General features: G+C 32.2%; 1 protein-coding gene across 1 annotated transcript in view; it reads left to right on the top strand.

The window, feature by feature from the left end:
- The window catches only part of LOC134724488 (multidrug resistance-associated protein 1-like), a 59,986-nt gene extending 36,650 nt beyond the window's left edge, over window positions 1-23,336 (top strand). Inside the window, exons 18-33 of the mRNA XM_063587533.1 lie at window positions 256-432; window positions 1,041-1,208; window positions 2,736-2,928; window positions 5,518-5,584; window positions 5,955-6,344; window positions 7,738-7,849; window positions 9,068-9,278; window positions 10,238-10,548; window positions 10,854-11,053; window positions 12,443-12,569; window positions 14,353-14,454; window positions 16,147-16,293; window positions 17,727-17,885; window positions 18,609-18,775; window positions 19,193-19,387; window positions 23,045-23,336. Of these exons, the coding sequence (XP_063443603.1) occupies window positions 256-432; window positions 1,041-1,208; window positions 2,736-2,928; window positions 5,518-5,584; window positions 5,955-6,344; window positions 7,738-7,849; window positions 9,068-9,278; window positions 10,238-10,548; window positions 10,854-11,053; window positions 12,443-12,569; window positions 14,353-14,454; window positions 16,147-16,293; window positions 17,727-17,885; window positions 18,609-18,775; window positions 19,193-19,387; window positions 23,045-23,159 (2,841 nt within the window). The 3' untranslated portion in view covers window positions 23,160-23,336. The remainder of the gene's footprint in view (window positions 1-255; window positions 433-1,040; window positions 1,209-2,735; window positions 2,929-5,517; window positions 5,585-5,954; window positions 6,345-7,737; window positions 7,850-9,067; window positions 9,279-10,237; window positions 10,549-10,853; window positions 11,054-12,442; window positions 12,570-14,352; window positions 14,455-16,146; window positions 16,294-17,726; window positions 17,886-18,608; window positions 18,776-19,192; window positions 19,388-23,044) is intronic.
- Window positions 23,337-24,144: the final 808 nt, after the last annotated feature.

Genomic DNA, 24,144 nt, shown 5'->3' on the forward strand with positions numbered 1-24,144 from the left:
CAATACACTGGGTTCAGTGGAACGCTTATGAATTTTTAACCCCATATCACACAAATATCTTTTATCTTTATCCTCTCTCTTTAAGTTTCATTTTTACTTTGTTGCATTTGGTAGTTGTTTCATTGATTATCATAATCCATCTTATTATTTTTATATTTTCTCAATTACTACTTATAATTATGGATGTTGACATTGATAAGGGGCTCCTTACGTTAAAAATCACTTTATGTATTTCAATATCATGTCTCTCTTCAGGGTTCAGTTGCATATGTTGCTCAGCAAGCATGGATAATGAATGCGACATTACAGGACAATGTGTTATTCGGTGATGAACTGAAGCAGAAGGAATACGAGCAAATAATTGATGCAACATCTCTAAGAACAGACTTAGAAATATTCGCTGCTGGTGATCAAACTGAAATCGGCGAAAAAGTAAAATATGCAGTTGTTATCTCTTCTTCTTAAGATCTACTTCTTCTAAAAACAATATTTTTCTTTGCACTAATACATGAAATAATGGCGCATTTATTACTCAGCCAAAGTTGGCTTTAGATGAATTAGACTATTCATTTTAGGTATTTTTGACATACAGCTCGTCAAGGGTTTTTGTATTTAGACATCTTTGGATTCCAAATGTTTGGCTTTAAGCGTTCCTGATGAAGGTAAATCCAGAAAAGCGCTTCGGACGCAAGAAATTATTAAACCCGTTGTTCAAATATTTTAGTAAAAACAGAAAACAGAACTGAAAATCAAAATGTTGTTGTTTGTTGTTTGCGTATTTTATTTCGCACACCATTGAGCTAAAGATTTTAATTATAAATGAGGACGTGATTTCTTAATCTATATTCTATGTTTTCTATGCATTTCAAATTCCTGTTGATTTTTAGTTTGAATTTTCGGCACCTTTCAAAATCTTTTTAAGTGTTCATAAATATACAAGATAATATACCATACTTAAATATATGCAAATACTGCAGATACTCATTAAAATGAATAAAAACACACTGATTTAGAATACTAGTACTCATTTTTCTTTGCAGGGCATCAATTTAAGTGGAGGGCAAAAACAGAGAGTAAGCTTAGCACGAGCACTGTATAAAGATGCAGATATATATCTCCTAGACGACCCACTAAGTGCTGTAGATTCACACGTTGGTAAACATATTTTCGATTCAGTTATAGGCCCAAGCGGTATTTTAAAGGACAAGGTACGTATCAGTTAACAGCTATCCATGAAAACAAACTTAATTGTTTAGGTATTTCAGATGTGATTTCATCAAACAAGAGTTTTTCATTGGCGATCGAGTCTAATGAGGAAAAAAGAAATAAAATTATCAACGATTTTAACAAGTTTGTACCCACTACAACCAAGGATATATCTACCTGGGAATTAAATAGACTTAGTGTTTCCAATCAATCAAAATTATGATAGAAGTGTATTTAGCTAGACTTCATTATATCACCAAATCAAAATACGTCATATTCCCTTGAATTTGTCAGTCGTAGGAAACTAATAATAATTCAAAATATATATCTTTCATGTTTCAAAGCCGTTTTTGTTTTAATTTGTCGTTTTTATAGAGTATTCTTGAAATTTAAGTTACATAATAACTAAAGTTTGTGCACAGGAACAAAAGGGATACAAGTTTGATCGGTTAACTTAACATTTAATGAATTGCAAGCAAATGCTACTAACAAATCACAGAATCACGATTTGAAAGAGATTTGAATACGATTTGAAAGCAATTTGTTCTTTTATTTTTCTGTTTGCAATTAATGGGTATTTGCGGAAATGCAATGAAATGTGATGTGAAAAATTGTCTAAGGTACATTTGTACTAGACAGGAGAAAAATATACTCAAGTATTTCTAAATGTAAACCACATAATTCTACACATTTATTTGAAAAGGACATATTAAAAAAGGCTAATCGGGAAAACAGATGTTGTTATTACACATTTATGAGTACGAACGTAATAAGGATGTTTTAGGTCTGGTAGAACTACACGATACAATACATGCGACGATACATATCTAATTCAAATCAATCAGATCAGCAATTGCTTGATCTTATGTTCCGTCATTCTAGACCAAGATAAATAAATATTTTAGTATGGGAGACTGAAATGCAAAATGCACAAAAGTCTTCACAGCAATATCTTATATTTTGTTAGTTAGTGCTTTATATGTGTTGTACATCACTACACGTTTGTGAGCAGATCTATTGAGCATAATGACCTCTCTGCTCTGCATGAAAATAAAACGAGCTTTACAATTCTGAAATCAGTTGCAAGTTTGTAGTAATTAAATACCGAAACTAATATAGTAGGAGGAAAATAAAGGTAACTGTCCCGGTATTTGATATATAAGACAACATTTTCTTTTTGAAAAACTGTAAACAAAATTACCCGAATCTCTAATAAGTCTATCAAAAACCCCGAAGAATCTGAATATGTTCCATTATTCAACGAAAGATCACCAAACACTTATTAAGCGTTTTTTTTTTTATTTTGCCATGTGATTATGGACTTTCCGAATTAATTTTCCTCTTAAGTTCCGTATTTTTGTGATTTTACTTTTTATTACTTAATGTGTGTCACTTATGATGTTACATATAGTATATCATATTTTGTCTATTGATATATCTCATATGTTTCATCAAAAACTATTATATAAGTTTATTAAAACATCACACTGTGAATATGTAATGTTTTGTTTTAATATCTTCAATTACAGACGAGAATACTTGTAACGCACGGACTAAGTTTTCTGAGAAATATGGATATGATAATTACACTAGTTGACGGTAAAATAGGAGAAATAGGATCATTCACGGAACTCATCGGACATGATGGCGCGTTTGCTAATTTTTTGAAAACCTACATGATAGAAGAACTGACAAGTGGGGATCCGAAAGAAGAACAAGAAGGTATAATTCTGTTTAGAAGAATGTTTTGATATTTTTTAAATCTAAAATAAAAGTAACACGATACAGCTTCATCATACAGAATCATTAAACAAAATAAAATTCCACACACCCTTTCCTTTATCCATTTTAGACTTTGAAGCGCAATTTTCACAAATAAAACTAGTAGTCTGTGTCAAGAAATAGCTTGTTTCATTGCTTTTTCACATTAAAATTTACTTGAAGTTAGAAATGTTAAATCATTCCTCATGTACAGTGTACAATATACCATTTCACCATTTACGATACACCATGAACCTTTAGCCATTACACAATACACCTTAAACTATTACAATATTACCTAATAACACAATAACCATAAAGCCTCGGTCATACTTTATCGGATAGCACGAACGGACGCCTAACGGATGAAACTAAAAGTTGTCGTTTGAAAAAATTATTATCCGTTGGGAATACGTTAATATACAGACCGAATAAAACGGACGTTTAACGGATGCATAACGGACACACAACGGATACGCAACGTACGAAAACGGATTCGTACCGGACATAACGGATGTCGAACGTACATCCAACGGACGAAAATGCAAAAAAACGGACACTTAACGGAAGCGTACCGGATAAAACGGATGAATATGATATACGGAAAAATCAAGATGACAATAATAAAACATGTTAATCGCATAAATATTCAAAACGATTTGTGTGCTGGTGTTGGTTTGTTCTTCAAAATGCCGCCAAAGGGCAGTGTCTGGCCTAAATAAGTTCCCTGCTTGATTGTGAAAACGTGCCTTTACTCTAAGATCGATTATGAATAATAAGAATTCATAAACCTTAAGAAATTTGACATACCAATAATTTGCATTTCTGACGCGAAATTTTCAATTATCATTTATCCGTTTCAGATCCGTTCATCATCCGTTTTATCCGTTATACGTCCGGTAGAAGTCCGCTTCTAATCCGTTTAACATCCGTTTTATTCGTTAAACGTCCGTTAGAAGTCCGTTGGTGCATTTATCTACCAGACCTCCAACGGATGTATAACGGACACGTAACGGATACAAAACGGACGCCTTACGGACGTTCAACGGACATTTTATCCGTTGGACGTCCGTTCAAAGTTTTGAACATGCCCAAAATTAACCACCGGACAGAACCGACGTAATTACGCCACACACTCGATACCATTTCACAATACGATTTTCGTTGGAACAGTCATTGCAGAGCTGTCGCAATTATTTCAAAAACATTTAAATTTTTATGAGTTTTGTAATGGATCAATGGATATTAATTCATTGTTATAAACATATCATACATTTAATTGTTTTTTGTTTGTCTTATTCTTTGCTAAACTCTTTTTCGGGGACTGTTTATTGTAATTCCAAATTCGGGAGGGAAAAACATTGCGTCTGTACCTCCTTTAAGATGGTGTCACACATTCACGATTTGTACTGCCGTCCTTGACAGGACCATTCCAGATTAAAATTTGTCTGAACAAAATACTGTAAATTGTGGATGGAAATTCAAACTTTAATTAAAATTTGTAAGACAAATAGTTTAATCACAACAACAATCAGATACTGTTCAGGAAGCGTCGATATTCAACCGTTTCCAAGCTAATTTGTCCCGATAATCCCGTTCTCAATCCGCTTCTTATCCAATTTGTATCTTTCGCCTGGTAAAATGTGACCCAGTCTGTCACGACTGCGTCCCGATTCTACCGAATGTAATCCGACAGAGATCAGACAATGACCAGACAGTGAACTGACGCTGACTGAAGTTATCCGTTCGAAAACTGTCGGCATACTCAGAATGATCAGGTACTGTCGGAACGTGATCCTATCATGGTCCGCTCTATCGCATTACAAACGGCTTTTCTGGTCTCAGTCGTATTGTATTTGTAATTGTCGGGACTCTGACGTGGGTATCATAAAGGAATTTCGTATTTATAACGGGACTGTTCCGGAACGGTTTCGGCAAAAACGGTTCGCAATCGACAAGATCTGGATGGAATCTGGACTTAATCGGGGGAACAGCAGCAATGAAAAATTTCTCCAGATCATTCCCGTTCCATAGGACAACGTCCAGAATACACAGAACAATGTTAGGATTTTGATCCGATACAGCAGAATCTGTCACGACATAGCCACGATTGTAATCCGACTAGACAAAATCGGCTGAGTTTCCCCGAATGTTACGGGACGCATTTACATATAACTGTCGGGGCGCTACACCGAACTAATTGGACCCTTCCAGACCCGTAGGAATATGTTACGGACTTATACGACTGCGTTCAGACAATGATATGACATTCCAGATAATTGAGAATAGTAATCCGACTGAGTCACTTTTCGTTTCGTATCGCTGTCTGATCTCAAACGGGAGCAATAATCGGCAATGTGTGAACCCCGTATTAAGGAAAGATATGACTTTATATTTTTTTTGTCGTATGATATATGATATAGTTGCTCTAAAATAAACAATCATTTCTCTAAAGTTCATTTATTTTCACATAAATGCATACCCTATACATTTTACTTTAATGCTATTTTTTCAATATTTAATAAATTGTGTATCATTCATTTTTTACAGCACTTGCATTAACAGAAGAAGTTGCATCCGAACTAGAAAGAAGTGGAAGTTCATCAGAACTAATTAGGTTTAGCATTTCGTCTTAATCTTATTGTGTTTGTTAACATTGTTTCTCTTTTTAAAATAGTTTTAGTTTTAATTCCAATATAACTATTCTATCATTCAAAAAATGATAAAATTGAGAATGAAAATGGGGAATGTGTCAAAGAGACAACAACCCGACCGTAGAAAAAAAACAACAGCAGATGTTTACTACAATTAATAGCATTTTAAAAACATAATTATGTTAATAACGAAACAAGATATGGATAAACTGTAATAAACAGTGCGCTATTAATGAAAATTCAAAACATGCATAGATTTTATATTTTAAATATCAAATCAATAAGTTATACCATATAATTAGAGTAAATCATATACCATTTTACTCATTATAGACAGCTGTCGGAGATAGCACAATTGAAAAGATTGGAATCAAGCGAGGACGAATCATACAAGTCTAGACCCTCAATACTAAGACGTCACTCTGAAAGACCATCATTACTTAGACGTCACTCTGAAATACATAAAAAGACGACGGATAATGGATTAGAAAATGAATCCGTAGAAAAAAAGTTGTTGAAGAAAAACTTTCTCAGACAACAGTCCGCAGATCCATATTCTTCCACAACATATTTGAATAGTTCCTTACATGATAAATTGCATCATACTTCCAATCAACATTTACAAGGGTTAGCTATAGACGACATAAGTATGTACAACCCAGACCCCTTAGATGATATTATAAATGAGATATGCGTGGAAGACGAAAGCAGTGTATTGAATAGGTAAGATTTTCTATACGCTATGAGCTGTTTAAACAGAGCCAACCTACACAATTAAACATCATTGCATATATTGGTAGATTAGCGTATATTTGAGGATAATTTTGAATCGGTATACACTATTTTATGTATATGCGCTTCTCAATTCTAGTGTTTATAAGATGATTGATTTTTGATAACATTTTTGGCCCCTGTTAATATCACTATTGAATGACTGTAAAATGCTGGTTATTAACATTTCACGAGTTTTAATGGTAGACGTATAACTGACGATTATTCGTATATGTTTCTGAATGTAGGTTAATTGGATAAAAAAGATGCTTTTTGTTTCAATTTTTCATTACTTAAAACGAAATTCCTTATCGATAAATTCTTAATTAAAATTGAGACTTTCATTATTTAATTGTATTTATGTCCATCTAATTAGTTTTAGGCATTTTCGAGCTAATTTTTATTGTTCGTTCGTATGTTTTATTGTTATACCACTGTACCAGGTTGAGGGGAGGATTGGGATCCCGCTTACATGTTTAAACCCGACAAATTATGCATGTATGTGCCTGTCCCAAGTCAGGAGTCTGTAATGCAGTGGTTGTTGTTTGGTTATGTGTATCATATATGTTTTTTTCGTTCATTTTTTGTATATTTATAAAGACCATTACTTTTCTCGTTTTAATTGTTTTACATTGTCATTTCGGTGACTTTCATAGCTGACTATACGGTAGGAACTTTGCTCATTGTTAATTGGCGAATGGTGACCCATAATTGTGTATGTCTATGCCATTTTGGTCTCTTGTGGAATGTTGTCGCAATGGCAATCAAACCACATGGTTATTTTTTTTTATATATAATTATGTTTTTTTTATCTAATATAATTTATCGAAACCAACATCATCTTTTTAATTCGTATGGAAAAAAGAGGCGGTATGCTGAAAAATACATGACCATTCCATCAAATACTAAACATGTGAAATTTTTAAGTTGATAAATACATTCACCATAAAATCGTGTTCAATTGATTGCAAACATAGTAATAGATATCACCAACATATATATATAATATATATCATCAACATATAGATATCACCAACATATAACAAGTGTTCATATCGATCATACCGTTTTCATATCAGTAATTTAGAATGCAATCAAGAATCAATCAACGACATATTTAATCACACTGTACATTTTGACATAAAATGTAAAATGAAAAGGAAGGAATACAATTATTTACGAAATGAGAGGCGAAGCTAGCTATCAATCATAATTTAATCTACATAATCATTCTTTTGATATGTTTGATAAGGTTAAGCATTTATTTTTTCCTATTTGATATGCACCTTTCCGTTTGAATATTTCTTGGAGTTTTGTTATTTGTTATTTTACCTTTTTATTGCAGACAATCTTCACGTTCTTTGACAAGACAACCATCAATGTGTAACACAAAGAATGATAAGGAAAAATGCACAAAGGCAACCCTGATAGAAGATGAGACCATTGAATCAGGAACGGTATATTATTTAACTTATTTATAAATCCCAGGCATATTTTACCTTAGCCGTATTTGGCACAAATTTTTTAAAATTTTGGATTCTCATTGCTCTTCAATTTTGTACTTGTTTGGCTTTTTTAATAATTTTATATGAGAGTCACTGATGAGTATTATGTAGACGAAACGCTCGTAATCCTGGTACCTTTGAAAACTATTATATCAATAATAGATATCATAAACATATAACGAGTGTTCAGCTCGATCAAATCGTTTTCATGTCAGTAATTTTGCATGCAATCAAGAATCAATCAACATAATATAAAAATGTAAAGCGAAATGAATAAATCAATGTTTGATTTTTATATATTAAGTAATTCTTCAGATACACAAAAGGTTAAAAAGGGGAATTCATTCACAAAATGTATGTCTTGTATAAATTACATTATCCCATTGGTTTAAACAGTTTAGGTAATCTTATTTCAACTACTTCGTTAATATTCAACTTTTTCATATTTCTTTATAACATTATGTCATCATTATTTTCTGCAAAAAGCAACAAAAAAAAACCCACACACATCGCGTAGCTAAAGACAACCGAAGTATACCGTTGTTCGAAAAGTCATAAATCGGTCGAAATAAAACAAATTCGACTTCCAAAAATAAAACCGAGGGGAACACAAATTATAGAAAAAAGCAACGTTACAACAGAAACACTGAGGTGCACAGTAAACAAACAACGTTACAACAGAAACACTGAGGTGCACAGTAAACAAACAACGTTACAACAGAAACACTGAGGTGCACAGTAAACAAACAACGTTACAACAGAAACACTGAGGTGTACAGTAAACAAACAACGTTACAACAGAAACACTGAGGTGCACAGTAAACAAACAACGTTACAACAGAAACACTGAGGTGTACAGTAAACAAACAACGTTACAACAGAAACACTGAGGTGCACAGTAAACAAACAACGTTACAACAGAAACACTGAGGTGTACAGTAAACAAACAACGTTACAACAGAAACACTGAGGTGCACAGTAAACAAACAACGTTACAACAGAAACACTGAGGTGCACAGTAAACAAACAAACAATGCAACACAGACAGAAACGAACTATATGATGTTAAAAAGTTCCGTGGTATGAATCAAAATATCAAAAATATCAACTTAACTATCATTGCTATAAAAACTTTGTAGAGACATAATGGCAAACTTTTGTTCTGTATAGGTGAAGGTCAGCGTCATAATGTCCTATGTGCGAGCTATGGGAATAAAACTGTGTATACTTGCATTAGCCTTTAATATGTCACATTATGTAGCGGAAATATATTTGAACGTGTGGCTATGTAAAATAACCGATGATGCTGATTCTGACGAAAAGGACCGACCATCAATCAAAATGAGAGTTGGTGTGTATGGAGCTATAGGATTGATTAGATGTAAGTTCAAAATAAGTGAACAAGATTTGAAGGTGTAATACCCCATAGAACATCACCCCTGTTTGCATACGAAAAAGGGTCGGAAAATGTTCCTTTGAATTTGAAAGTTGTAAAAAAATAATTTTGCATTCCTTTGCAAACATATTTATCCATCAAAATAAAAAGTTGGTGTTTGAAAACACCATCCTTTTTGGTTTTTTTATTTTTCAAAAGAATATTTTGGTACTTAGAGGTCAAATGGTTACTAAAGCTTGTACACAGGACAAAAATGTAAACATTTGATTAGTAAGCGTCCAGTGATGGATAATATCCTACAAGAAATGAAATGACTGATATTGTATGTGAAATTCTGTCTGTAGTACTGGGCAAAATATTTAAATCTTACACGTGTCAAACGCAATTATTTGCCTTAATTGAAACAAATTTGAATTCTGCAACTTATTTAACGACTCTTAGGGGAATCAAACAGTGGTACAACACTGTTTCATTACTGTAAACCAACTTATTTTCGCGAGCGATTTATTTTCGCGACTTTCACGAGTAGAAAAATAACGCGAATATAAATCGTCGCAAATATGTCAATCTTTGATCTTTCCCTAATAAACTTCATTAAGTAAATCAGATAATCGCGAAATTAAATAGCCGTGAAAATGTCAAGAAAGGGTAAAACGCGAAAAAAAGTATTCGCAAAAATAAGTTGGTTTACAGTATTTCAAATCATAAAGCTATTTAACTTTCTCATGCATATTTGATTTGGGTAGATATTTTTGGTATTTGTTGAAAGTTTTTTCAAGTGAAAAATATTGAAAAGAGATCAATTCGGAAAAAGCCCTTTGATGAATAATATCTTAAATTTGATAATGATAAACAAAATATTTGGTCGTACCTGTTTTGGTTAATTGAAATAGACAAGCAAAAATATATCTTCAAACTCTGAATGTTTGTTTTAATTATTTTAGGCATACTGATCCTGATAACAGAACAATTGGTTGAAGTTGCTATGATAAATGGAGCAAAAAAGCTCCATTCTGATTTACTTAACAATGTGCTTATGTCACCGATGAGTTTTTTTGATACAACACCTCTTGGTAGGATCATTAACAGATTTGCAAAAGATATCGAGTCTATTGATGAGAGCATTGTATTTATGTTCAAAGATGTAGTAGTTAGCGCCTTCTATTTTATCATTGCTGTAATGGCCATGTGCAGTGGGACACCTCAAATGATTTTGGTCGTGATACCAATTAGTATTGCTTTTTGGTATATCCAAGTAAGTATATTCTACATTTTTACATAGCTGCATTCATCTTTCATAGATTATCTCTACATAGTTTGCCTAAATGTGTTCACATGTCATTGTTGTTCTTTTGGGGAAAAAAATGGAGATCAATTTCTGATCGTTTAATTAAATTTGAAACAAAGAAATATGTAACTTGTTCTACATGTAGTAAAATAAAAGATGACCAATGGTAGAATTGCTTAAACGTTATTTTGGTTCAACTTTAGCAATACTTAATATTTCATAAATAATCATAAACAACAAGAATTATAGTGAAGTTTCCTTCTTTTATTCAGCGAACAACAGTGCCATTCCGACGTCAATTGCAAAGATTAAGTTCAGCTGCGAGATCACCAATATACTCACATATGGGTGAAACTATATCAGGCTGTTCAACCATAAGAGCATACCAACAGGAGAGTAGATTTGTACAAGAGTTGATAGATCGATGCGATGATTATAGTAATTGTGTTAATCTTGTTTGGTCAACAGGAAAGTGAGTTAATAATATTTACATATAACATGTATAATACTTTTCTAAGACATAAAAACAATAAAAACTAAGGGATACAAAGTCTCACAAAACCAAGGGACATTTACATCAACAATTGTTTGCTCTATGGTCGGGTGGTTGTCGCTTTGACATATTCACCATTTCCTTTCTCAATTTAATAAATACTAAATAAGAAACAACATTAACTCCACTAAAAACCGTGAGTGAAACAAGATGCCCCAGAAGGGTAAGCATTGCCTGCACCGTATACGATACCCGTCATGATATTTCATTGTTCCGTTCGGTAATGATGAAAGGATTTTCTGACTGAGAAGAATATCAGATGTGACTTCTGACACACTTTCGTCATAATAGCCAATCAGCTAATGATGGCGACCTTAACATTTCTTGAGTGATGACCTTAATTTGAATACAAATATAGCCCTGTCTTAGCAACTTTTGAGAAAGCAGATTTCCTCATTCAACAACATCAACGTACGTTGAGCTAGCTGTAGAGTAACGTATCAATTGATACACATATACTCCATATGCTGGTGCCACTAATTGAGGCTATTGTAACTTACACATTAAAATATAGTAGGACAGTGTCAATCTTGATGGTATATGGAATATTTTCCAAACTTTGTAATTTATAAATACCACGGTTAATTGGAAGTTTTTGAGTTGACTTATAGCGCTTCAGGATTACCAGTTTTATAGATGAAGTCATCTGGAGTACCCAAATAGAACTATCGACCTTGAACATGTTGATAATTGGCAACTCCATCAATATATAATGAAGATGGATGTCGAAGGCATGTAGCATTCACGTTTTTGGCAAGCTTGCTATCACTGATACGATCGGAGTCGAATACTCCCGGCCGAAATGATATTTTATTCGTACATTAATTTAGTTGGCAATATGGTGATCACTGATACGATCGTAGTCGAATACTTTTGGCCGAAGTGATATTTTTAACGTACTTTATCAAAGTTGACAGGATGGTGATCACTGATACATATGTGATACGATCGAGTCGAATACTTCTGGGCGAAGTGAGATTTTGAATGTTACTATTTTAGTTGGCAGGATGGTGATCAATGATATAATCGGAGTCGATTACTTCTGATCGAATTGAGATTTTGGACTTACTTTATAAAAGTTGGCAGGATAGTGATCACTGATATGATCGAAGTCGAATGCAAATGACCAAAGCTAATCTCTTCAGTAAGTGAGTGGTTAGTATTACAAGTAAAATATGCTTGGCCAAAGCAAGGTTTTGAGCTTTAAATCGCAGAGTTGACCAACCAGAAAATCCTGATAAGAATTGCATTATATTATTGAATCTACATGAATTCAACATCATTCTGTAATAGTGATTTTTATTCTAGATGGACACACATCAGGAATGATATACTTGGAGCCATTGTAGTATTTTGTGCCTGTATTTTTTCGCTGATTGGTAAAGATCATCTCTCTGTAGGGATTGCCGCTTTAACATTTACGTATGCCTATAAAGTAAGTCAAATGATAATATATAACTCAATCTGAAATTCAATTTGCAATGATGGCTAATCTTAATCTTTTAATTGTCTAATACAGAAAACCTGAACTTCAAGATTACCTAAATTAATTACTTTTCAAGTAGTACTCAACAAGAGCACAACATATTGAGTCATACAAAACAAACATGTTTCTCGTTTCTCGTTTTTTTTATAAAGATTAGACCGTTGGTTTTCCCATTTGAAGAGCAACATAACCATCCCGTAGAGCTTGTAATTTTGGGGCCCTTTATATCTTACTGTTCGGTGTGAGTCAATGCTCCGTGTTGAAGGCCGTACATTTACCTATAATGGTTTACTTTTATAAATTGTTTTTTGGATGGAGAGTTGTCTCATTTGCACTCACAGCACATCTTCCTATATCTGTATTAATTTTAATTGTTAATTGCTGTGTCATTTTAGTCTCTGCGAGCTGGTTCTGTTGCTCTTTAATATTCTTTTGTTTTACATTGTGTTTTCTCATTACTTAATTTTCTAGGGGAAATATGTTCATGCCCAATCCCAATTGTTACTGATTGTCTTAAAGGGGCACTAGCTAAGAGATAAATTATTTTGTTTTGCTAAATCATTAATGAATTGCAAATAGTGAAATAGTAATTCGCTATGGTCCATTTTGTCAAAATAAGCTAAAAAAAAAAACATTGATTAAGAATTATTCACCTGCAAGTGAATAATTAGACCTCATTGAATCCGTATGCATGTGAAGTTCAAGTTAACCCCTTAGCTTGAGATAGATAACACGTGAATTGTATGTGTAAAGTTATTTAAAGCAAAATAATGTCAACATTGAAAGTGAAACAAAGGTAAATTACTTGATTGACTGATTTGATCCACATAAATCTTTCTTATACAGGTAAAATCGATGATAAACATTTGATTCTCATCTATAATTTGAAATTAAATAGACCTAGAATAATCCAACAGCATGAGTTTGCTTAATTTATTTATATCTATATTTGTGTTGATATTGCTTATATGGTCATCGGATGACTTAAAAGGTCAACTCTATTAATTAATTAGATGGCGCCTAGCCTAAAATACGCACGAAACACGAAACTATGTATTTTCATGCTCATGCACTGTTAAATGTTTATTTTAGGCTTTTAACAGTTTGAATAAATGTTTTTACATTGTTATAAACCAAATTTGAAAATTTGATTAAAATAGGTTAACATGGATTTGACAGCTCGTGCCCCTTTAATGATTTTTTTAATATTAAATTGTTTTGTTGGTGTATATATTTCTGTTATTTATTTTGCTTATTTTGTATACCTATGCCTGTAAATGTACCAGCGTGTAAACAATGATGGTTTATTTACCATTTAACATGAGGATTTTATATTTGTAAAAAGTGAAATCACAAAAATACTGAACTTAGAGGAAAATCAATTCGGAAAGTCTAATCACATGGCAAATCAAATAACAAAACGCATCAAAAACGAATGGACAAGAACTGTCATATTTCTGACTTGGTACAGGCATGTTCAAATGTATAAAATGGTGAATTAAACCTGGTTTTATAGCGCTAACCCTCTCACTTTGATGACAGTCTCATCAAATTCCGTTATATTTACATTGATGCTTTAACTAAACAGACTCAAAAAAAAAATAGTCAAAATATGGGTACATCAGTCATCATCGTATAACAATTTTAAAAGGAACAATTTAACAGATATGTGTATGACAGGTGTATATACTCCATTGTCATTAAGTGCAATAACAACGTTTCATATCTTTAGATCAAGGATCTTAATCGATGGTTTATGATGAACTATGCCAATTTTGAAACCAACATAGTTAGTATTGAAAGAGTCACTGAATTCATTGAAACCCCGAAAGAGGTATGTTTAGATTTTTTTAAATTTTATATTCATATATTAAATAAATTTGGTGTATTTACTGTCTTCTGATTGGTTAATTAATTAGCTTTATTTTCAATGTTATCAATTTTTATGAAGACACGCCCACTCTAACGTTGTGTATTCATACGCAAACATCTGTGTACGTTGTTATTCATATTAATATATATCTTTGAGCCTTATTTTTGATAGACATTTATTTATAATGAATGGCAATAATTTATTTTGAATTTATTGAACCATAAAACTAATTTTTGACTCTTCACATTTAACATAATCCGCTTCGCGGATTTTTCATTGTGAAGAGTCAAGAATTAATTTTATGGTTCAATAAATTCAAAATAAATAACAGCCATTCATTAAATGGAGAAAGAATTAAGGAACAAATTTTCGATTATATGTTTTGTATTCTTTTGCCTTTAAACAAGACCAAATTTCAATTTACCAAAAACGATTCTCAACCTCGAAGTGAAACAAACATACAATGAAATATGGGTTAGACACGACTGGATTCCTCTAACAAATACATAAGAAACTATAGACACAACAAGTTTCCACAAACAACTGGTTTCCACAAACAACTAGTTTCCACAAACAAATTCTTAAAAAAAATATAAACTTAGTTATAAGAACTCGACAAAAAACTGGATGTTACTATGTCATGTGTGTTGTATACTAAATGTGTCGTGCACATTTACTACAGTTTAGTTTCAACTGAGTGTCTGATTGGCAGATAATCATCTATGGACTAAATTTTGCAACAAAACAAAGCCGGTACTAGCATTAAACCTAGTTACTTAATACACTCATTCTGGTAGTCACAGGCACACTAAGGCCATACGATCTTTAATATTTATCTTTAAAGGCCACAAAAAAGGGAAAACAACACGTTTTATAATTTATTCCGTCCGAAGCGCTTTTCTGGATTTACCTTCATCAGGAACGCTCAAAGCCAAACATTTGAAATTCGAAGATGTATGTGTACCGAAAATGTTGAAGACCTATAAGTCAAAAATACCTAAAATAAATAGCCGAATTCGTCTAAAGCCAACTTTGCCTGAGGGAGTTGAAACCTTAGTTTCATAATAATTTCAAAAATTCATAAACAGACAATTTAAGTAAAGTTTGTTAAATCATGTCAGTACCGAAGCACTGACTACTGAGCTGATGATACCCTCGGGGACTGATAGTCCACCAGCAGAGGTATCGACCCAGTGATGTAAAAAATGGAAAACAACACGTTTTATAATTTATTGCGTCCGAAGCGCTTTTCTAGATTTACCTTCATCAGGAACGCTCATAGCCAAACATTTGAAATCCGAAGATGTCTATTCACAAACCTGTTAACACTGAGTTTGTAATTTCAAACACCACTCTGCGCGGGTTGTAGTCGACTGTGGTCTTTAATATAATATAAAATATCTAGTATTGAAGGTACTTACCAAAACTTCTTGCTGGCAAGGTTCTCAAGATATAAACCAACAAACACAGAAGCTAACACATACGCAGACGTACAAACATATACAAAAGAGAATATGTTTTAAGATGACTATGAATAAGAGCTATCATTTCTTTTCAAATGTTTTCTATTAACTAAAAAATTCAATTTAATATACAGTCGTGTTTTTATGTTTTTTGTGTACAATGTTAACTCAAACATATTATGATATAAAGGCGTTATGGCGGATTGAAGAAACGAAACCAAAACCAACCTGGCCGGATGAAGGTCGTGTTGAAATGAACAACTACTGTGTTCGCTACAGAGAGGACCTTGATTTAGTATTAAAAGGAATTACCTGTAAAATTTTGCCCTGTGAAAAGGTAGGAACTTTTTATTGTATGCTATCATTATTAGACATTTCGAGTTGCAGTCATGTTGTTTCAATATTTCATGATTTTCTATAATTGATTAAAAATGAATCGAATCTTTGTAATGTCACCTCAGTATGGGAAGATTGCATATGATATTTGATTTGACAATGTTTACTATTAACTTGATATAAAAAAAGACGATTTGGTATGAATGCCAACGAGAAAACTCTCTAAAAGAGACCAAAAATGACACAAAAATTAACAACTATAGGTCACTATAGTACCTACGACAATGAGTAAATCCCATACCGCAAAGTCAGTTATAAAAGGCCTTGAAATAACAATGTAAAACAATTCAAACAAGAAAACTAACGGCCTTATTTATGTACAAAAAATGAACGAAAAAAATATATGTAACACACAAATAAACGACTACCACTGAATTACAAGCTGTTGACTTGGGACAGGCACGTACATACATAATGTGGCGGGGTTAAACATGCTAGCGGGACATAATTCACGGGGGCTTGAATATATCGTGATTTTACCACGGGTTGGACCTTTATGACAACTATTTTATCCTGTTGGGTAAGCTATTTGTCATAAAGGGTCAACCCGTGGTAAAATACGATATATTTAAGCCCCCATTAATATTTTCGATTCTAATAGGACAAACACTGTATTTTTGGGGTATCAAAGTGCTCTAATTTAAGGCATTACTTGTCGTCTCCGTAAATAAACGCACTATTAAAATGACGTAAAAAACATACAAATTGAATAAGTGACACATTTACAATAACATACAAAAATGTATGTAGATAGGTTTGGATGAATCTAAATAAAAGTTGTTCTTATACATGTTATATGTATACATATAATGCGTTATTTAACACATTTTAGCATCGTGTGTTAACGTTTCCTTGTGATGATTTTCGGTTTTACAATCGTGTATTTTCCCGTAAAATGCTAATGTTCTTACATCATTATTCAATTTCATTCATAAAAAAGCTTATGACGTGGGAGTACGATTTGAACAGCTCAAACAATATATTCATATTTTACCACGGGTGTGTACTCAAAGCTTTTGAAGGACGTCATGTTAGAATGAATGTTAAATAATTTTAAGTGTATGTCTGTATTTTATTTAGCATTTCAAATAATTAATCGAGTATCGCTGACTAGAATAATGTAGACACAACACCTTTATATAATATTTAAGTTTTATCTTGACTTCTATTATAAACTTTTTGATTATAGAAAGCAAGTTTAAATATTGGAATATGAACGAACATGCTTGTAATATTTTCAGGACTATCCCAGGATTTTCAAACAAAAAAAAACAACACCAACACAATGTTATGGCCTAACATCATACATACTAGTATAATATGAAAGTTGATTACCTTTTTACTCCTTAATATTTGTTTTTTACTTGACTACAGATTGGAATAGTTGGTAGGACTGGAGCAGGAAAGTCATCATTGACAATGGCTCTGTTTAGAATACTTGAACCGGCAAAAGGTGATATAGTTATCGATGGGGTCGATATTTCTACAATTGGGCTTCACGATTTAAGATCAAAGATCACAATCATACCGCAGGTGAGATTTTATCAGTAATTAGAGCAGGAATCATATGAGCTGCGCTCAATATCGTGGAGCCTACATAGTGCTACGTAGATTTGTGACTATTGAACGAGTAGCTATCTTAGCTGTATCAATATTTATGTATCATATTCCGAAATTCAAATTTCATTTATATTAAGCTGGTACTAAACACATTAATTAATCCTAATTTTGCTGATTTAATTTTAATAAAATGTTAACATACTTTTTACCATGACATCAATATAGGCAGACACTTTTTCAGAATTTTCATTAAATGTATAGAAGTTTGAATGGCACTTATTTTTATCATTGAGAAATTAAACATTTATTTAAGAATAGAACGTGATTAATGGTTCATGATAATTTTACAGAGATATCTTGCAAAATTGTTATGTACCGCTGTAAGAAAACAAAAAAAGTATACTCTGCTCAGTAGTCAACATTACACTTTAGTCATGATTTCTAAAAACCCATTAAATATTTTCAAAAAAATCAAAGAAAACATTTGGTGTGAAGCTGAGCTGAGATGTATGTTTCTTTGATTTCTGATTTTTTCTTTTTTCCATAAAAGCTTATCAAAATAAAGTCACGTCATTGGTTAAATTTCGATTGTTTAAAACGTTTTGTTGTACACTTTTGAAAGTATTACCCAGCATGCATTAGATTCTAAAAAGGATTATGGACATGATGATATTCCCATTACTTATTCAAATATAGGATCCAGTTCTTTTCTGTGGAAGTATCAGAATGAATTTGGACCCGTTTGACGTTTTCTCAACTGAAAATATTTGGAGAGCACTAGAGCATGCCCATTTAAAAGATTTCGTTCAAGGATTGGAAGATGGTATGGACCACCAATGTTCTGAAGGCGGAGAAAACTTAAGGTAATACATGTACGACAAAACTAATCTTTCAACATGTTGAATTGTTACAAAAGTTTTAACAGGAAAACAAACATGTATAAAGTGCACATTACTTTCTATTGGCGAACCTGATGAGCAAATATTTGAAATGTCGTCAAAATTTAAAATAATATTCTGTTAAATCATATATTGACTGTCATGTGAGCGAGATGTTTAGCTAGCTATAAAGCTGGCTTTAATCCACCATTTTCCACATAAGAAAAAAATCTGCACCAAATCCGGAATATGACGATTGTTATTTATTCGTTTGATGTGATAAAGCTTTTAATTTTGCCATTTGAATAGGGACTTTCAGTTATGAATGTTCCTCGCAGTTCGGTAGTTTTGTGATTTTACATTTCATTACATTGCCTTTATATAATGCAACTTATGCTACAGTGTTGGTCAGCGTCAATTGGTGTGCTTGGCAAGAGCCTTACTCCGAAAGACAAAAATCTTGGTGCTCGATGAAGCAACTGCTGCCGTTGATTTGAAAACAGATGAACTTATACAAAACACAATTAGAACAGAGTTTGCTGATTGTACAGTATTGACCATAGCACATAGATTAAACACAATAATGGATTATACAAGGTAAGGAATTTATAATAATGCCAATTACCTGTACGCGTCTTATATGTATACATCCGCTCGTGGGACATAGTAAGCAGCAAGAAGATAACTGATTTTTTCGTTTGACAATATAGTCGAAGTTTTTTTTAAATTTTATTAGGAAAGTTGTATTCACTGAAAATGTCATACTTATATGTAAGTTCAATCGTAGCGTTTGGTACGGTGTTACATGCACCTGCCGCATGTCTTACATATACTCTGCATTCATGATATTAAGTGACAGCCACAAATGTTTACCAGTTGAGAGTATCATACTTAAAAAGCTCTTAAACAAGGTTTTGTTTTTGTGAATGATACACAAGGTCACTTTTTGTTTGTTTAAACATTTTCAGACAAAGCACACCAGATCAATTTTGTTATTATAAAAACGGAAAGCTACAACTGAAAATAAATGTATAACTACAAATGAATACATTTCTGAGGGTCAGAATAGAATATAAGGGTCTGTAAGTGAAAAAACGAATAACACAACAGTCTTGTATTTTTTTTAAAAAGTTTTCTTTTTTTTTTATGGTTCATTCGGGTAAAGGCTCCTTTGTTTAAAAACCTTGTTATCAGATGCGTTATTTCCTCCAGATCTTGTTTTATTTCCCTTTCTTCTTACTTATACTTTTCCTGCAACCTTAAGTATGATCTATTGATTAATATGGCATCATATGTATAGCAGTGACTTATATTTGGATTAAGGTAGCAGATCCCGTACAAAAAACATGACACGTACTCCAGCCGGACAGTAGCAGTACTGTAGCCGTACTGAGAACCGTACTTAAAATAATCATTTGGACTTTTCTTTGAATGTCTTATAATGGATAACCCGGCTGGACTTTCAGCGAAATTAGCCGTAAACCGGCTCGAAATATTTAAATTAGCAGGAGTCCGGTTTAGAAAGTCCAGCTGGACTTTCATAAAAGTTCGTCTCCAAAAATCCAGCCGGCAATTCTGGCAACAAAATGGCCTCTATAAAGTTCAACCGGACTTCTGTAAAGTCCGGCTGACCTTTAAAAAGTCCAGCTGAACTTAAAGAAGTCCAGCTGAACTCGCAAAAGTCCAGCTGGAGTTCAAAAAGTTCTGTTTGACCTTTAAAGGTGATCCCAGCAGGGGCTGATCCACAACAAATGAGGGGGTGGGGGGCACCTCGCAGAACCCTCCCTCTTGATCCACTACTGCTTAGTTTTCTTCAGATGATGGATTCTACTGATTTGATATGCATCCCTTGTTACAATCTGAAAATTAAAAAAAAACAAGATGGCATTATGCATATATACTGCTTATTTCTTTTTTGTTCTACTGTCTTACTCTGGCAAAATTAAGAAATGGTGAATTGTAAATTCTTACTCCTAAAAAGGTGTGGTTATAAACATCATGATTAATTTATATTAAGACTGAATAAATTCAAAGTGCATACAATAAAGTAAAGCTTGGAAAATCACTGCACACTTATTTGCATAATTAAGTAATTCATGTATTTTTTTCTTTATTTTTTTTACTCTTCAAGTATAAAAATTAAGTTATTCATAATGTTGTAATTATTTCATCAATATGTTGAAGAAAAAAGAGCATATCAGATAATATCACCAAAATTATGGAATTCAATTACATTGTACTTACCAGAATTAAATCCAAAATATATGCAAACAGCAATCTTCCTAAATTTTCCTACCATCTTCTCTAATATAATGTGAAAAGAACTTCCAAACACTTGCTTTACATCCAATGTAAATTTCTAATTTTGTTCAAAAAAGAAGACACATCTTCCTGTTTATTCCAAATTCAAATTTTGTTGTATTGCAATACATGAGGTTGTTTTGAGGAGCCGTGAAAAATTTTCTTCGTACATCTTCTTGCATATATGTCTTAATTTTGGATGTGTGATATATTGAAAAAAAGAAAATCAATTATTAATTTGTTCAATTATCAAATGTTTAATAAAACTTATAGTAATTGCAGATATATTTATTTAGAAATGTGTTATCCTTCAAATGGCCTCATGATCAACCTCTGTGTAGATGCTACTTCCAGTGACCTGTCCAGACTGAGGTTAATTGAAAACAGATGTTCACTTCTACATTTACAAGACTATTGTTATTAAATTAAATGATGATAACTATTTATTCTATGCATTCATCATATTAAATCTAAATATACTAAAAAATGTATAAATTTAATCTATTATTAGATGTAATTTTGCTAGGGGTTTTATTTCATGCAATAGTAAAAATGTTAAATAATTGTTGAAAACATATTAACTGGGATACAATTCAATCAAAATTCAGTCACCTACATAAAATTTCAACTTTCCATTTACAGTCTATGTTAAATATTTTATTATTAATGGAATTGAAAATTTAGGGAAAAATCACATCTTATAGTTTAGTATATTGTAAAAAAATATGATATCATTTTTATTATTTGCAAATTTTCATTTATAACTTTTCCATTTTATAAGTGATTGTTCTTTCAAAGAACAGAATCCTAGTGGCAAAGTTTTTATTTTTGTAAGGACAGATTTGGCTGATGAAAATTTTCTAAGTCTAAATTCCTGCTCATAAATGACTGTAAAATTTTCTAAGACAAAAAACCTGCTGAGCATTCTACAGAAGAAAAAAATTTCTCAAAAGTCCAGCCGTCTTTTTTTTCTTGTCAGAATTACAAAAAGTGCAGTTGGACTTTTAAAAAAATACCGGCTGGCAAATAACCAAAGTATAAAAAAAAGTTCGTGTACGGCTCATGTCAGACCGGACTTTTCAAAGTCAGACTGGAATACGGCTCAAGTCCAGCTGAAGTCCAGTTGAACTCCTGTTGAAATTTTCGTACGGGAATACAAAGATTTTATAACTCCAACTCAATGTTTTAAAATGCTGTAACTTTCTTAATAATGCTAAAAAATTTATTAAAGTGGTAGTCTTGGATAGCTAACAGATTATTCTTTCAAATTAATGCAATGTTAGTATTATGCAACAACTATGTAACCAATTATAATGTTAACTGTGTCTAAAATCTTTTTTCCCAAATTTTCATTTTGAAATGAAATTAGTTTCTGCATAGGTATCCCTAGAGGGTTAATTTTATTATATGTTGTTTCTATGGCCATTATCTACAAAAGGGTGTCTCAGATTTTAGATAAAATGTATAGAACAAATTTTACACATAATTAAACATTATCTTCTTTTATGTGGTTAGGATGTGTACACTAATTAGAGATTTATGAGCGAATGGAATACCATAGAGACATTCTGAGACACCCATGATGTGTTACTTAAGATTTTGTTGAAAATTTCTGTATAGCTAAAGAGATGATAGAGCTAAATTCATGCAAGTGAACTTACCCAGATTTGTCACTAATTATATAATAATTGATTACATAATGATTGCATAATAAAATATTGTATTAATTAAAAGATTAATCTTTTATCTATCTAGATACATGTATACCTCTTTTATTATTGTCCATGCATTCATAAGAAAGTTACAGCATTTCAAAGGTTAGTGATTGGAAGTTCAAAACATATTGTATTGTGCTACCTTAAGAAAGAATTGTTAACTTGATCTAGTACAGTACACTTATACAAGTTGCCTTAATATTTTTTTCATTCATGAAAATGTGTTTAATTATTCCAGAGTAATGGTACTTGAAACTGGAAAAATTAAGGAGTTTGATACCCCGACCACTTTACTACAGAACAAGGACAGCGTATTCTACAGTATGGCAAAAAACGCAGGCCTTGTTAAATGAAATTTGAAAATAGTTCAAATTATAGAGAGCATGAATGTATGACGTCAAATATATGGCAGATGTACTGTATAATTTATAATTGATTCCATAAATCAAGCAAAAGAAATTAACATCTAATGGACTAATTTTAAACGTATACATTATGAATAATTCGGATAAAAATGATTATCATATCAAATTTTTCTATTAGTTGATCTATGTGTGTAAACAAAGGATATCAAAGGGATATTCAAACTCACAGGACGAAAATAAACTGACAACGCAATTGCTTAAAAAAACCCAAATACTCATCATTTCACAAAACAGAACATTGAAAACTAAAATCTGAACAACAAAAACCCACAACAAAAAAAACAGTTGGAATTAGGTGCCACGACGGAGTAAGAAGATTCGGCTTCAAATGTGTCATATTTCGTCTTGCTTATGTAAGTACACACCGGATTATAAGTCCAATCGGTAGTCACATTCGGGAAGAAAGGAGACGGGTTTGTAGTTATGACTTTAGAAGCAAATATTTTGTCGTCTGTAAATCGAATTCTAGTATTTCATAACGGTCAACCAACTTGTTAAATGGCATCTGTAAAATTTACAAGGAACACTTTCAACTTAACCGATTGGAACTATTCGTTTAATAGTGTCCTAGTTAGGAGCAACTTTCTATTAGGTAAATCATCAAAGGACATGCAAGCCTGTGAATATTGTTTGAACTAGGAGATATGTAATTTGTATGTAGGCGCTGCTTGAATCTAATACATAGAAATTGAAAGTTCATAATTGGAATCATGTCGTATTCCGTACAATTTTGTTTTCAACCGACCATTATTGTCAATATCTAGATGTTATAGATAAAAGAAGATGTTGTACAAGTGTAAATGAGACAACTAGTCACAATGTTTAAAAGAAAATAAAATATTATAGGTCAAACTGTGGTCTTAAACAAGTAGCTTTGACTCACAGCGAGCTATAAATGTAGTGTAAAACCATT

The sequence above is a fragment of the Mytilus trossulus genome, chromosome 7 (genome assembly GCF_036588685.1).
Source record: "Mytilus trossulus isolate FHL-02 chromosome 7, PNRI_Mtr1.1.1.hap1, whole genome shotgun sequence".
In the NCBI taxonomy this organism is placed as follows: domain Eukaryota; kingdom Metazoa; phylum Mollusca; class Bivalvia; order Mytilida; family Mytilidae; genus Mytilus; species Mytilus trossulus.